The sequence below is a fragment of the Magallana gigas genome, chromosome 6 (assembly GCF_963853765.1).
Source record: "Magallana gigas chromosome 6, xbMagGiga1.1, whole genome shotgun sequence".
NCBI classification, from domain to species: Eukaryota; Metazoa; Mollusca; class Bivalvia; order Ostreida; family Ostreidae; genus Magallana; species Magallana gigas.
Genome location: NC_088858.1, coordinates 5620840 through 5638020, shown reverse-complemented (window position 1 = coordinate 5638020; position 17181 = coordinate 5620840). Strand labels below are relative to the sequence as shown.

The 17181-nt window shown below is 34.8% G+C and overlaps 2 protein-coding genes across 2 annotated transcripts; both read left to right on the top strand.

The window, feature by feature from the left end:
- The first annotated feature begins 880 nt into the window (after positions 1-880).
- Positions 881-7188, top strand: LOC105328490 (E3 ubiquitin-protein ligase bre-1). Its single transcript, XM_011429389.4, has 5 exons — positions 881-1035; positions 3669-3832; positions 3942-4145; positions 4248-4398; positions 6391-7188. The coding sequence occupies exons 2-5, from the start codon at positions 3695-3697 to the stop codon at positions 6699-6701; spliced, it is 804 nt and encodes a 267-aa protein (XP_011427691.1). The 5' UTR covers positions 881-1035; positions 3669-3694; the 3' UTR covers positions 6702-7188.
- Positions 7189-14284: 7096 nt separating this feature from the next.
- LOC105328489 (forkhead box protein G1) lies at positions 14285-16853 on the top strand. Its single transcript, XM_011429387.4, has 2 exons — positions 14285-14386; positions 15493-16853. The coding sequence occupies exon 2, from the start codon at positions 15537-15539 to the stop codon at positions 16746-16748; it is 1212 nt and encodes a 403-aa protein (XP_011427689.3). The 5' UTR covers positions 14285-14386; positions 15493-15536; the 3' UTR covers positions 16749-16853.
- The last annotated feature ends 328 nt before the right edge of the window (positions 16854-17181 follow it).

Below are 17181 nucleotides of genomic sequence, written 5' to 3'. Positions count from 1 at the left end.
GTACTCTCAGTACTTTGATGAATCTCCTTATTGGCTGCTAGCTTCTACGGTCTTAGTGGCTGCTGTTAGTGGCTGCTAGCTTCAGCCTGGTCAATTAAAAATCAGATTTATTTAACTCTGAAAAAAAAAGAACAATATACAATTATAGCCTTTTGATGGGGTCAATATATGGTTTTATAGATCTGATGAGAGAAAACAGTTCTCTTTAAATCTGTAAAACAATCTCTATTATTCAAGATATAAGATATTTGCAGCTTTACATCTAGGCGAATGGTTCGTTTCATTTTCATGTGAGTTCCCGATTACTATAGTGGAGTAGTTAGCATTGTTTCGATCCGTTGTCGGTCTGTCTGTATGTAACTCGGACCTGTATTTCTACCTTTTCTGCAAAGCGAATAATAGAATGCAGAAGTAATCTGCAAACAGGTAATTGCTAGAGAAACTATGATCTTTTAGTCAAGTTATATTAAGGGCACTCGTTAAAGGTCAGGGCCAAAATAGTGTCTGACGAGATCTAAATACTAGTACCTGTACCATACATATGCATATGGTTAGAACTATCTCAATAACAGCGTCTTATATTTGATTTATACAGCAGATCGTACGAAACCTATTACCTTAATAATAATTTGATAACAGATTTTGTACATTGCACTAAAAGACATGCAAAACAAAAACAAAACAAAAAATTAAAACAAAAATTAAAAAATATTGAAGGTCGTCAAACGAATGATTGCTCAACGGAGACATCTTGCGTATAGTCAGGATAGATCTATCGATCTGTTGACAGCATTGCTACAACCTTTGAATTTATAAACCAATTTTGAATTTTAAAGACACAATCGAAAAAACTAGAGTGTTTGTGATCGACAAATTGACGGATCAGCACTGTCATAACGCCACGCATGGCCCGTCATAAACATCGCACCTGCGTAAGAGAGCATATTTTTAAGTAACCGATGAAGCGTGACGACTCTACAGACTAGGTGTATAAGGTCCGTGTCTGTTCGCACTCCCAGGGGACCGCTCGCCCAGGTAAGCTGTTTATTTTAATACTTCTACTCGTGGTCGGAAAATTAACAGCGCAAAATATCATTTCATAAACTATAAATATAAATATTTACGCCAGATCAGCATATCCGTCGGATAAACTTAATCAAAGCGAAAACAAACTAAAAACATATCTTTATATTAATAAATCTAGGAGTCATTAACGAATCGGTAAATTTATCCCCCTCCCTCCAAAAAAAAAACAACCCAAACAAAACTTTAAGCTTGTATGTGTAAGAGTCAGAAGTGAAGAATGGTTAATATTTTATAAAATCAATAAGTGGAGCCCAGGTCTTGGGTTCTTTTCCTCCCGCCAACTGTGGCATTCAGTCGATTGCATGCTTTCACTGAAGTTTTCTGGACCAATGTGTACAGTGTATATCTTTTTATTCTTTTTGTGGAGCTGTCGCTTTTATATTTGATACATCACTTCACATTAACAAATGAGAGGCGAAGATAAAACCAAACGATACACCAGTACCCTCTGTCAAGTTTTAAATGCGAAAATAACAAGGAGAAAAACGAGAGTGAACGTGGCGTAAAATTGGGAATTAAGATAAAAAGGGGGTACAAAAGTTAAACAGAAAAAGCAAAACACTGGATGAAAAAAGTAAACCATGTACATGTAGTACAACACTGCTCTGAGTCAGCTGGCACCAGCAAAGATCTGTGTTGGAATCTTTCGCTGTCGGAGGTTTGTACGTTATTCTCAAATGAACTTTTAAAATAAATAATCATGTACATTCTGCATATTAATGTAAAGTTAAATTATCATGCAGAGTTGGGAATGATTGCCTCGCCCTCATTATATTTTGTTAATTGCTAATTACCTATTATGCAAATCTATCAAAGAATGAATTGCTCATAAGCAAAATATTATTCATAAAATCTGCAAATAAATATCTAATTTGATAAATGGACGGAATAAAACTTCTTTCATGACCTGTTATGCGACACGGAGGCGTATTTATTGCAATTTGCTAGATTACTCATTCTGCTCGAGAGAGGAGAAAATCTTGGGACTATATACCTTATTCGTCAATAGATTTATTCGTCTACTCGTTGTACATGATTGGGCGGATTGGCCGATATATCGTCAATAACAGACCGAGAAATAAACCACATCGCCGGAACGAGTTCTCATTCTGCTTTTAATGCACCTATACTCAAATACGAATACAAAACCTTAAAATGAACAATTAATCCCAATAATTTGTCATATGATTCCTAAGCGCATTTACTAATTGATAAAAGGGGCGGGGGGGGGGGTAAGATTATATTTCTGGGTTATATTTTCCATGCTCAATCCATGAAGGTTTTGTTTTAATCTGATGCCAGCTGTATGGAGTTAAATCGGGACAACAAGGGAGCCTTGTTTTTTGAACTGTTTCAGGTGGTTGCTGATCATCTTTGATCACTAAATAGCTTGTACAACACTGGAGAATTAGGCCCAGATCAGCCTACAGCCATTTATATACAGCCTAAATACAAGTACTCGTTGTTCGTACAATGCATATCCTGTGTAATTGTCACTGCGTTGTCAGAAAAGATGAAGAAATAAACAGGTGTACACTGTAATTTCAATCATTGGTCATTTATCATAAATGACACCTTATGTTATTTTTCAAATTAACCTTATTGAATATTAGTACAAGAAGAGAAAGCTATAACGATATTAAAAGAAGTACATGTAGATACCTTAATATAAATGTATGTACATATTTACATGTATACTACAAGGATTCAACGCTTTATGATTATTAAATGAAGTAGATATGTTCATATAAATGTATATACATGTTAGCTGTAGGGTTAACGAACACTAACCACAAATACACGAGGCTCCAGTTACATAATATTATGTCTTGCTCGTTAAACAGTATCGCTGGGTATGGTCTACTATCAACATTTATATTCGTGTATACGGAAAATAAAACAAAACAGTTCAAAATATTAATAGAATTATATAGGTTAATATGATAATAACAATGGTTCCAAACAAACACATTAGGTAAACAAAAAAATAGCAACAGGGGGAAATTTATCGTATAATATATTCGGACGAAAAGTTCTTTTTTCGCAGTTCTGGTAAACATCATTCTGTATGTCAGGTCAGGAAATATCCCCAAGTATGACAGGGACACATGCAAATGTGATTTTGACGTTTAAATAAATTAGCATACATAAGTAAAACTTATGAAAGCTTTGTATCATTAGGCAAGGCTGACAGTTTATCATGCCAGAGTTTCTTTTTATCTATCGTAGAAGACTAGGTAACCTTATCAAATTTCTTTTTCTCTTTGAATCGACAACTTTCGGTTCAGGCCGGTTTCCTGATATGTTTATATTGGCAATGTTGATAGGGTGAAAACGTGAACTGCATTCTGAGCGTACGTTCTTTACAATTCCCGACACAGAAACCTTCATAACTTATTGACTGTTCTTCAAATTTATTGAATTTGAAACCCGGGGACTCCAGAATGACAGTTCAATACTACTTGTGTGTATGTCAACATTTCCAGAGTGCTTGACCTAAAATATTGATAAGACTGGCGCTTTGAAAGTTTTATCAGTTTTGGTTATCAGTTTCAACCAATGTTTTATATTTTTCTCAACAGTTAATTCCTGTTAATTCTATGCAACCATGTCAGCCCGGAAGTTGAGCGGAGTGATGATGCGCAGAAAGAGCAGCGAGGGTTTGCTGGATACAGCAGACGACTTGGCGGAAAAACTGGACTGTCTTGGCGACATTTTGGAAGAGATCGACCAGAAGTATAGCGAGGTATCTGCTCCCACAACTTTCAGAAGAACAATAAATATCAAACGGTTTATGATGACTGTAATTAAAAAGTAGAGGTTTGTCACTTAACATTGAATTATTTTGATTACAGGCTGTTGAGGAAGAGTGCATCAAAGAGAAAGAGCATGGCACCAACGTCCGACTGTACAGGCGCCTGAAAGAAGGACTGGAGTCCGCCAGGACGCTGATTGGATGTCTGAGGCGGGAAAAATGGAGGCTCAACAGACGGAGAATGAGCGTGGAACTCAGACTTGACGAAATGGAGGACTACAAACAACATGTCAAGACTGACATGGTACGTACAAACTGGATCTGTAAGATGTAACAATTCACCAAATGTTAAATCAATTTAAGAAATGTTTGAAGAGTTGTTGTGATCGTTGTTCGTCATTTGCAGACGAGTCTTAACGACACAGTCGATGTCTTGAGTTTACGCCTCGTTCAGCTGGAGAATGATTTGGTGGAGCAACAGGAAATCCAGGAGGATCTGGAGGCGGAGAGGGCGGAGCTTCAGACGCAGGTCATCCGACTAGAACTCAAGTGTAAAGGTAAACATCCAATCATACGTTCTATAACTCAAGTGTTAAGGTAGCCATCCAATCAAAATGCTCTATACATGTGTATAACTCAAGTTTTAAGGTACCTATCCAATAAAATGTTCTACAACTCAAGTGTTAAGATAACCATCCAATCAAAATGGTCTATATAACTCGAAGTGTAAATGTTGCTATCCAATCAAATGTTCTTTAACTGAAGTGTTAAGGTAACTTTCCAATCAAATGTTTTATAACTCAAGTGTAAAGGTTGCTATCCAATCAAAATGTTCTATAACTCAAGTGTAAAGGTAACCATCTCTATCAACTGTTTTTCACCGTGTTAGATCCAGATTACTGCCGATACCATAAAAACTCAATTAAGACAACGGGTCAATGTAGTTGTTTTGAAGGTTACCATGTTGCATTCGAAGTTCTAAAATGAGACGAATTCTTATCGATACGCGTATATATTCAGTACAAATGCAGAAAAATTTTTCATGATCATTATTTTTAGTTAAACACAAGTACTAAGTATATTCAGAAACGGAATATTTAGAAAAGACCAATCATTATACGGTGATTAACTTTTCATGTATATTTCTTCAGACACTGTCCCATGTTACTCTTATGTAATTAAGTGGCCGAAAAATAAATAAGACGTAAATACTTTGAAAAAATAGGGCACCCCACCACCCCAATATTTTCCAGTAAATGTCACGGTAACAAAACACTCTAGCTTTTCATAAGGTATAAAGAAGATGGGTGGCTAAGGCGTGTTAAATTCCCATACACGGTCGGACAAGCTACTGAAAAACTAAGATATCAATAAGTCTTATTTTTTTTAAAGTCATTTAAAACAATATATATTTAACATATCATTGATTTTAAACCTATAAATATGTTCAATACTTGTAATATATTGACTCAAACAGGCGTATACGTATCAAAACCTGCAAATAATATCATTTTTTAGAACTTTAAGGCATTTTCTTTTATAGAGTGGGTCTTGGCTCCATATTTTTCTCATAGTCTAATTTAGGTCTAATGGAAAACAAACCGATTTCAGTCAACAAAAAACGTGGAGAGAAGACCAACTATACATTAAAAATATTATTTTATATCCCAACAATTGAACGCTTTGAAAAAATAATACGTCCGTAAATTCGTAGCCAAAGTGAGACATAATATTTTAAGATACTACTTTGTTGTGTCTGAAATGGCTCAGTGGTTAGAGTTCCTGACATAAGCTAACCTTATATATCTAGGGGTTTTATGGTATGGGTCGATACTACCAAAATTTCAGGCAATATTTTTTTTCCTTATTTTTGTTGAATATAAAAATCCCGAATATAGTTAGAAATTGTGCTTTGGCAAACTCGTATTATAATATATTTGAATAGACTTTATTGGGAAAAAATAAATTCAAAATTGTATTTCACGACTTAACCGAATGGGCACATCCGCCATCTTATTCCCCCATCTTCTTTATAGAGTGATATTAATTTTTATGTTGTGAACTTTTAATATACCGAATGGTAGAAAATACAAAAAGACAGATCCATTTTGATTTACGTCTGATCAAATATATGTTGTCATTTTTGAAATATACAGTAAAAAGTGACTAAAATATAACGGTGCCACTCGGTGCCATGCTATTTTGTAATTTCGACCCTTGTTGAACTCTGTAAAAGCGTATACATTCATGAGTTTTTAAATCGATTAACATAACTTTACATATTGAGTGTTTTCTCACTTGATTAGCTTGACAGTATACCATCTATTCTCTGAACAGTCAATCAATCATATCTTGTTTTTTATATTCTCTTACTTTCCACAATCTAAAGAGTCGTTGGTGATTTTTATGTGGAACGGAACAAAAGCTTTTTATGTCCTAGAGCTGCATTAAAATTGAAATGCCCACATTTTAATTTCATAATTTTGATTCCGTAATTAGTTGCCATTGCATGTATATTCATATTCATCCTATGGCATTATGATTGACAGATCTACAAGAAGAGAAGGCTATATACCAGGAAGAGGTCAAATCAATCAAAAGACAGCGATCTAATGCGTCCCTTCAGTTGGAGAATGACGAACTCATGTCGGACATTGAAGTGCTACAGGAAGAAAACAAAAACCTGAAAGAAATGATCCGCGCACTAGAAGACGCGAACAATCCCAAAAACCAAGATGGCGGCTCAAATATGAATGGCTACAAAAACTTACAGAACATTGAGAGAAACAACAACAAACTGCCAGGTAAAACGAACTTTGAACTGCTGATCAATGAACAGAGTGAATCAACGAGCCTGTGATCTGTGATTTATGAACGTATTAGAATGAGAGTGTACCCCTGGGTGTGTTCGAAATGCAATACTTGAAATCATAAAAAACGAGCGAATAATCAATTAGGCACCCAGAGAGCACAACATATTGACAAAGTGTAGTGAAAATCATGGGAGCTACACTCCATTATCAAATATTGCATTGAACAATACATCTTGAAGATTGGACATGTGATGTTTGATCGTTGCAGCATCATCCAAGCATATGATCGTTCTCACTACAGCTGCCTTCTCAGAAGTCGCTTATTGTTCACCGTAGTAGATATAGTCCTGTACATTGGAACATTGCACAGCCATGTTAGTTTGTCATTGTTTGGATGGCTTAGACGGTTGTTGGTATCACAGCCATGTTAGTTTGTCATTGTTTTGATGGCTTAGACGGTTGTTGGTATCATTTTATAACTTGGATTCTTTCGTTTTGCACTTTTGTATGATGAAATAAAGCTTGAAAAAGTTATATGATATTATCTACTTTGTGAATACGTGTGATTAACGAACTACCAATGTCTTCATATGATTGGAATAGTTTTATCAGTATGTGTGAAGATTGTAGAACATTGGTCAACCAATTAGAAGTATACCTTCTAAAAAAGCAATGCATAAATACAAAAACCAGTTCAGTCGCTCAGTATGAGTGAATAGTAAAAATAGTACCAGCTTTGAAATTTATAAGTTCTAATTTTTTATACAAACGTTTATGTTTGGAAAATTTTAACACGTGATAAAACCAACATATGACTATTGAACACAATCAGCATGAGAACTAAAGCTTCTGCTGTCAATACTTTCCGACTTGGCGATCGTTGTAACTAATCACCCCGTCACGTGGTTACTATATTCCAATAAAGTGGACAGTTTTAAGTGTATTTCGACCATGACCCACACTGCTGATGTATAAAGGGGCCAAGGGCCTTGTTGCGGGGATTTGAGTAACATGTCCTTTTCTCTCCGACGATTTAAAATGAACATTAAACCGCACGTGTAAACTGGCGACTGTGAGGTGAAGAACATTGGGCTGATTGTACGTCATAGGTTTTTCTGTAGTGTAGGTTGTCAAGTCTGACAGGTGAAAGATATAGCTGAATAAATTACACCAAGTTATTACATTATATATTCTCATGAATAAAATATATCTGTGAGCCATAAGATGTCAATTATCAGTGTTAATTATCGCACACAATTGGCTTCAGTTCTTCAAAGTCTTGTTTTTGTTCAAAGAGACCCTCTATTCATTCACTCGATGCTCTCGTTGACCTAAAGTTTTCAAAATAATTAAAAACTTGGTAATTTTAGACGATGAGAACAATGGCAGGTTGTTGTTTTGGACATCCACCTGTTGACTTCCGTCACATCAGTACACCACATGTCAATAACTGCACCAAAGTTAACGCCTCTGTTAGTACTACCGATTTAATGAGGGTCATAAATACAACACTGTTTTTCTTGGGAATTGCTGATTTTGCCAATTATTGTGATACTTTGATTCCGCTGACGTGGGTGGAGTAAAAAAATATGATTGTCCGGAAGTCAAGCTCTCCAAAAGTGTAGGTCACAGCGTAGGAAACTTGTAAAGTTTGTCAATGTTAGAAATTCTTATGCCCCTTCTAACCATAAAATTGAATGCCGCGTGATTAGTAAAAAGCGGCATAATATAATCTACTTGAAAAACAAACACGTGCAAAAATAAAGCCGTAAATAAAATTCTAAAAAGAATCTTCCGTATGAGCTGTAATTACTTACTTTATATATAATACTTATATAGCAGTTAACTCTAAGACATAAATTTCTATATTTGTATTTTTATGAATCCCAACAATTTCTCGCCTAGTATGCAAAATTTTCCACCGAGCAAAGTTTTCATGTACCTAAAGTTGGTTTGTACTTCAGAATTTAGCTCGTTGGTGTTTGAATAGTCTTGACATAAACAACATTCAAATGTTGTGAACAGACTTCCAAATCCGTTGAAAAAAATGTCAACATCATGTTTATAAAAGACATCCATTTCCTGTCACCGAGTGAAGACGTTTGTAATTTAGATGAAGGCCGAGCGGCAAGCTTACGTAAGCTAGGGAGGGTTCTATGTTAATGAGGCTTCATGCACGGCACTGACAGAATCAGGAAACGGACAGGACGGAGCGCTATCATTATCGCACCAGCAATCCATTATCTTTTATATAGCTTTAATTTACGACGGCTATAATTAAAATTTCATCTTTTACTGCCCATCAAACTTGTGATGTCATTAATTCATCTAAGATAAGAAAAATAGCTAATTCAAAAATTAAGTTATGCACCACAAGAATAAATCAAGAGTAAATTTTTATCCATTCTAGAAAATGATTAATTGTAATGTAAGCGGATCTTCATTGGGGTAACTCGTGTAAATCGATTGATGAAAGCAGGTTCGATCTGTCTTGTCTTTCTTATTCCTGTAACGCCCACGTGTAAACACAAAACTAACGTGACTTATGGATGTCATTCTAACGTTTTAGGATCATTAAAATAATTTTAGAATTTTAGGTTTAATTTATGAATTCTTTTTATTTTGTTTTATTTTCCAAGAAACTAAATTTTATTACGTCCGCTTTTAAATAAAGTGACAGCAATGTAGCCATCCAAAAAAAACTGACTGTCAGGATTCTATATAAATTTTGAATGTCTGGCACAATAAAAATTTTGTCAATATAAAGTGGTTAAAATAACTGATACTGTAAATCGAGAGTTAAAAGACCAATTTGACCAAATATGGTTCAATGATGTACATTTGTAGATAGTTCTCCTCGAAGTCATGTGTATAATATTTCTAAAACCTAATTTTGGCTTTGGGATGTATTTCGATGTTTTACCTGTAAAACTTAGAAAAAACATAATTTCGTACCTCGTATATTGTGTAACAAAGAACTCACTGGTGATAAATTTCAATACATTTAAGAATGCTTGGCATTAGAAGAAATAAGGGGGGAAAAACTAAACTAGAAATAAATATTGTAATTGACCAAATATTTGAATCTTGGTGGTCAACAAATTAATCCTAAGATCTGTTTTAAACTTTGATGTTTGATTTTTTTGCCACATTAATTTTAGCATTTAATAAAGAAAAAATCCAAATATTTTTGGTTTTTTGTGATTTGAGAACTTTAACATGAATTAATCAAATCTTATTAAAGTAATTGGTTGCAATATAATCTTTAAAATGTAACTTATAAAAAGCGCGTTCTTTATGTTAAATGCTCCTGAGGACTATGATTGCAAAAGGGGGATAACCAATGTTCGACGCAAAAAATTATATCCGAGTTGTCGTTCGTTTAATGGAAACTAAAGAATAATCAGCATTCCATGATGAGAGCTATACATTAGGTATTGTCAAGTATGCCTTTTATACACTTGATTGTTAAAAGTGTCCCCTATGAAAGAAAAGGGGATTAAATCCATACCTCAAGTGTACTGATTATCTAATCACAATGGGAATGTGTTACACATAAAAATTTAATACTTTACTTAAAATGAATGGTATCTAATCGATTAAACGTTTTAAAGGTTGAGTAAAAAAAGCATCAACTCTGTAGTCCAAATGTTTGAAAATTGTGATTGCATCGAAAATAAACGATTTCTGATTGCTTTTAATAATATGAAGTATATAACAATGCTCAACAAAAATCATTAGAAATTTAGTGAAGATCGAGAAAATGTGAAGGCTGCAGAGAAGTCTTGTAGATTCGAAATAATCCTCTGGGAAATGAACAATTATAATGTCCGGATTCTCCGGACTAATACAGAAAATCATAATGTTTAATATCAATAGCGCTGGAATGAAAAGAAACGAGCAGCGTGCGAAGCTATTAAGGCAGAGAGAGAGAGCTATGTAGGTCTTTGACAAGATGTTGGTCGTCTTGTCGATATGGATATATCATTAGTGTTTGATTTACAAGTATTAAAACACGCGGAAAACAAGCAAGCGCCTAATGAAATCAAACAGCACTTCACTCTGACAGTTATGGTGTCACCTGATTAACTTCATAGAAAACGGGTCGACAAATTCCTGCAAAGTTGGTCCAATAATTGAGGGAAATAACAGGGGAGCCATTGGGCCGCGAAGACAACATGACAGACGCCGGGAAGAAATAGCAGCCTTCCAGTCAGTAATTGTTACCCTGCGCCCGGACTTATCCGGAGAGCCGGCTGTAATGAATTACAAATTGACGGCTTCCGTAGGTGGGGAATCAAATCTAACTTTTTTCTCAATTATTTTAATTTGCTGATGTAAGTATTGGTTTAAAAAAAAGGGTTTTTTTTTATTTATCATGATTGTTTTCTTCTTCTAACCATAAGGAGGAAATGCTGGTTTTCGATTATTTTTAATAAGTGTTTCCTCTAACATAGTTTGTATGAAATTGGATTCGTGTAAACGTTTAAATACCGAATTTCTGTTGAAAGTCGACACCAATATTCAACGTTAAGTGAGTAAGTTGGTAATAGTTTATTATATCATTCATGATAATAAAGCAGATTGTAAAGGGTTATCATAAATTAATGAAGCAAATAAATATTATAAAAGAAATGGTTTTGTTATTTACATTGTATATCTATTCATTTATTCCTGCATGTATACCACTTAATTAGCTCACTCTAGATTTCGTACTCTAATTCTAAATGCAATGTCTTATGTAATATATAATATACGGATTTTTCATACAATTTTACCACAAATTTGTTTTTTTTTTCTTCTCAAACAATCTGTGTCCTCCGGCCTTAGCTGTTTCTCTGTTGTAGTTTGACATTACAGTTGACTTACAGAGAACAATGACTGGCGGTGACCATTGACGACTGCAGGTAATGATTGTGACGTCTGATGAACAGGTACCCGCCGCTCGCCGCCACTCACCAACGCTCGGCAACGCTCAGCGTCTGAACCTATTAGACGCCTCCTTAATGAATATGTCTTTTATTTGTTGTACACGAGTATCTATTCATCCGTGAAAAATGAATGACAATCGTTACGATGCTCTTCTCATGCACCCCTTTGTCAGCATCGCTTTATGAACTATACACAGAACAGATGGGAAAGAGATGTTGCATTTTTAAAATATTTTGAAATCTACCATGTGATATTTTATTTACTTGAAATCTAAATAAGTAACGGACCACCTAGCTCTTTTGTGAAATATTAATTCAATGTGCTTAATTCCTTCTTGAAGTTTGATACAGATTTTAAAATCAAAAGTAAACGAGTAAGGCGAACTCAACTGTTTTGTAATCAGACAAATTGAGGTTTAACACACGGCCACTCTTAAAGCCAGGAAATAGAAACTGTATCACTTATTTACATTCCTCTGTGTTAGGTAGGCTCTGTTTGGAAACAAGCGTTGAAGGGATTCAAACACACGTTTCCTTTTCTCTATGAATTTCATTCAGTCGTTTATTCCGAAACATCTAAAATAATTTCCTTCATAATATCCGGCACACAAATTAGTGTTGAGTGTTACACCAAATCGTTTCGTCAGCGAACTCGCTTCCCCTCATCTAGACCTTTTATATTGTTTATATTCTGATTTAACACAGTGGTATTTATATTCATGTAGAACGATTTAAGTTGCACTCTTATTTGTCTGATAACTCAATGCAACCGTTCGAAAAAAAAACAAAAGATAGCAAACTGTTGAAATATATGCCAGTATGTTAATTCAGGAGATGAATTGAAACAGTAAGATAAAAGACTAATAAAAAATTACTATGTAGCTAATGTTTATTAATGAAATAACGTTTACAGAGTCTGAACAATGCGGATTTTAAATTTGCAATGAAATAATGGCAAAAACACACTTTCTCATAATTTCGATAATTTTAAGTAATGAAAAATTTTATGAAAATTATCACTATTTCTGTGTATCCAATAAAAATGATGTATATTTCATATTATAGTCCTGCAAATTACTAGTATATGACGGTATCCAGTTATATCTAAGAACAAAAGAAACTGTACACAAAGTACATACTTCCAGTACATATCCCCTCCCTTTTTTCAAAACAAAGCAAAAAAAAAAAAAAAAAAACTAAAACAAACAAACAAAACAAAACAAACAGTTTACAGTGTTAAAATGAATAATCAAATCTTTTTGTGCCATGTTGTATAAGTTGATTTTAAGGAAGAATTGGTTACTTTCATTATAATAGTTTCCTGTGGAAAGAATATAGATTTACCTGTGTTCCTGGTGAACTGAATAATTTGGACCAATAAAAAACAGGCAAAATGACAATCTATGAAATATCTCATACAACAAAACACCAAAAAAAAAACCAAATAACAATCTTTCTTTTTTCACCATCTTTTAACCGCAGAAATTGAAAACACTGAACTTAATGTGAGTAGGTTCCGTATAGGATTTTTACCGCAAAAATTTCAAGCCGCAGAAAATATCTGGTATACGGTGTTGCACTGTACACTTCAGCAATTTTTTGACTTTACAAAAAATAGTCCACTTCTGCTATTTCAAATTAAGAAAAAAAAATCTAATTACTAAATCTTTTAATTGATGTTTTTGGAAGAACATTTTCCCCAACATTAAAATTATTTCATAGCATTTAATCACATACGTATATACTATCTTATGACTTGTATAAATCCCATAGCGTTGTCATATTGTGGATTTTTAATTTACCGGGCGGCAGTAAATAAAAAATTTACAGCATAACAGTGTGTTTCCTCTATAACCGCGAACAATTCTTGTATTCAACCAAACTTTCAATAAAATTTTTTAGTACATATCATACAGTGTTCTTTTTTTTTTTTTTTTAACAAAAGTTTCGGAACAGTTTTTTAAAAATTTAAATTGCATCCATTATCTTTAAATGGAACACCGCAGTATATTAAATTTCATTCGTAACATGCGCAACTTCAATGCAGGTTTGATATCCTATGAATTGTCGTATGTTATGAATATTTGTCCACAACGTCAACATTTGATTCATATTTGCATTTGCATTCCATTTTTTTTTATTGAAATAAAAAATAATCCAAGCATAATCAGGTGAGGATGTCAATTTTTCTGGATTAAAAAAAAACTACGAATAATAAATATTTCATGAAAATACTCTAGAAAAATAGATAAATAAATGAATATTAATAATAAAATAATAAATAAATACGGAATAATTTAACCATTGTAGATGTAGATGTGCTATCCTGATATTTTACCTGAAAGTGGTCACATAAAACCATATTGAAAATCATGTTTATAAACCAAGCATTTTAACACTCTAAATGTTATCAATATCTGTGTTGGTGTCCAAGCTTCTGTCGCTCGGTGTGCATGGCTGAAGCAGGAATATGTAATTGCAGGCTGACAGGAGATGGCCTACCAAGTTCGTGCCGATACCGCCATCAGACAAGCATTTATTTGCTTAAAGGGGCATATTATCTTGATTGTAATTGGAACAGCTTTTAACAAGATCAAATTAGTAGTCATTGTTTGTTGTGTCGTGAAAGCGTTTGCTTCTAATGAGATACCCCACAGCAAAATAAAGCATATTTTGGACGTGAATAATCTCAAGGGTCACGTGATTAGTTTTGGTTGGACTCTGCAGGAAGATGTACTTAGCATGTAATACTCAGGCTACCTACAACTCTACCAAAGGCCTCTTTGTCTGGTAGAAGAAAGGTATATAAAGAGTGGAGGACAGTTATCCAGAAGGTTATGTAAATGTGTTTGTTGTGATGAATCGCCGTATCCCCGGTTTATTTATTTAGTCCGTGCCCCGTTGTTGTGTTGACGCATCTGTAAGCACATATGAGTTAACTTTTACGCCATTATAAACCTTTTAGTCGTCTAATTGGATCAATTTGTAAATAACACGAAGGCCCGCTGTGTGTTTTCTTTGTATTCCGTCTTGGGTAGCATTAATTATTAGCACATTCTCGTATTTTCTGCTACATCAACTATCGAACTGCTCTTTCTTGGAGATCATTGAATTCATTCATTTATTGTCAATCCTCATTTCAAGAACAAGAACATTCCTTATAAGCACACAGTTGTATCTATCTATTCATCTAAAGAAAAATAAATGTACAACAGGATTATATTGAAAATATAATATTCTAAATTAAAAAAAAAACAATCTTAAATAACTCGATTTGCAATTGAAGTCACAAAAATTGTTAAAACCAATTTTCTATTAAAATATAGTCTCAAATATGAGAATTTTTAAATGGATTATTTTTACCGAAATTCTTTTATGATAACATCTTAGAGGATCGATATTAATTCGAAATAATTATGATTATAACTATGAAAATATTCACTGCACGAGTTGAGAACAGACGTTTTCATCTTTGGAAAGAAAAATGGAATTATATCTATTTTTTTATTTAAAAGGAATGGGATTTGTCGATTTACTGTATTTAAAAATTAATAAAATCTTCACCATACCCGACAAGGTACCAAATCTGCCAGACAACAAAATATCCCGTGGATTTTATTATTATTAGATAGAATAATAGTGCTATTTCAGTGTGTTATCTGCATGTTGATGTTATCGATGAACATTGATACAAGTCGACAACGCGAGGAGCTTGATCCAATAAACAAAAAGGCGGGGTTTATCGCGCGCTCGAGTAATTTCCTCGCTTTTCATTGGTCGATGCTAAATAGGCAGGCGGCGCAAGCTCAGCTGGAAGTATCATCAAATTGTCTACTTTATTGGAGTTGGGAGATTTGTATCCAATTTATAAACTGTGTAATTTTGACAAATTATTATTTGGATGTAGCGATAGTAGCACAGTGGAGGCAGACGGATTTTTCATTAACGACCATGGTGCAGTTTGGAACTCCCGTAAATTTTGCTCGGCGACCCTCTTTCAGTATAAGTCGGGTGCTTGGTGAAGATTTGAATGACGAAAGCGATGATATGGCGATGAATGAGCACGATGACTCCTCAGAAAATCTAGACATTCAGGCAGACGATTCTTGCAATGTGGATGTGGAATCTTTAGAATCGGAGATGCAAAACTCTGAATATTATGAAAAGGTGTTTCCTAAAAACTGTGATCTACCACCTTCCAGTCCCGAAACCAAAGACAATGACATTGGAAACGATGACGGCGACGATTCTGATCGCAACAACAACAAAGACTCGCAACAGTCGAACGACAGCAAGAAGTCGGAGAAGCCTCCATTCAGTTACAATGCTCTCATAATGATGGCCATCAGGAGCAGTGCCGAGAAAAGACTGACCTTGAATGGGATATACGAGTTCATCATGAAGAACTTCCCTTACTACAAAGACAACAAACAAGGCTGGCAGAACTCCATCCGACACAACCTCAGTTTGAACAAGTGCTTTGTTAAGGTCCCCCGTCACTACGATGACCCTGGGAAGGGGAACTATTGGATGCTGGACCCCTCATGTGATGATGTATTTATCGGCGGAACCACCGGAAAACTCCGGCGGAGATCCACGACAGCGTCAAGGAGCCGCCTGGCGGCCTTGAAGAGGGCCGGATTTGCAGGGTACCAATCCCCCGTTTATCCGTACTTTGGCCACACCGGCAAACCCGGGTCCTACATTTGGCCATTCCCATCTTTGTTTCATCTTGGGTCTGCAAGTCCTGTTTCCACGTCCGGTTCCTTAAGGTATTCCGGATTTCCAATGTATCCGTACAGAGGATTGCTGTCTCCATCTTCGTCACTTCCGGCCAATTCCTCTCCTAGTCCGCGGACCACCAATTTTTCTGTTGACAGACTGCTGGGTTTGGACATTAATTCACAACAACAAGTGAATAAATCCAACAGTTCTTTCCTTCAATGGCCACCCCAAGCCGCCATGTCGTTCTCACAAATGGACCAGTCCTCTCCCAACAACCGGGGTCTTGATTTGAGTTTGTTTAAGGGGTTTCACGGACTTCCGGTCTCGCCCGTGTCAGCGTTTACCTCCCCTGATGTGATGACGCAAAGTTCCCTAACAACACGTGGACTTTTACCCACCCTCAGTAGAAACAATTTAGGTGAAACTAGAACAACCTGACTAAAGTTTTCCCACAGAACTCAAACTATAGTGCTCTAAGATGTGCAATAAAACAGAACAGTTGACCACTAAGTGGACACATGAAGATCCACTGTCAGATCAAGTCGTCGTAAGAATTATACACTGTTTATTTTTTGCAATATACCTTATGATTTATTAAAAGTATTAGAAATAAATTGTAGTTATTTCATTATTATAATTCGGTATATCCTAAATACAAAATCATTAATTGATATTAAAGTGTTAATAATTTAAGATGGAAAGAGCAATAATTTTTTTCTTTCAACAACATTGTTGAACTAGATTTACGGTGTTACATGTATGTGTGTTTTTATCATTTTTTTATCGCGTCTTGCATAAACTAATTTTTCCCATTATACTTCTTGATGACTGTTTAATAAAAATCATCTATGTTGTTCTAGAAAAAATTCCT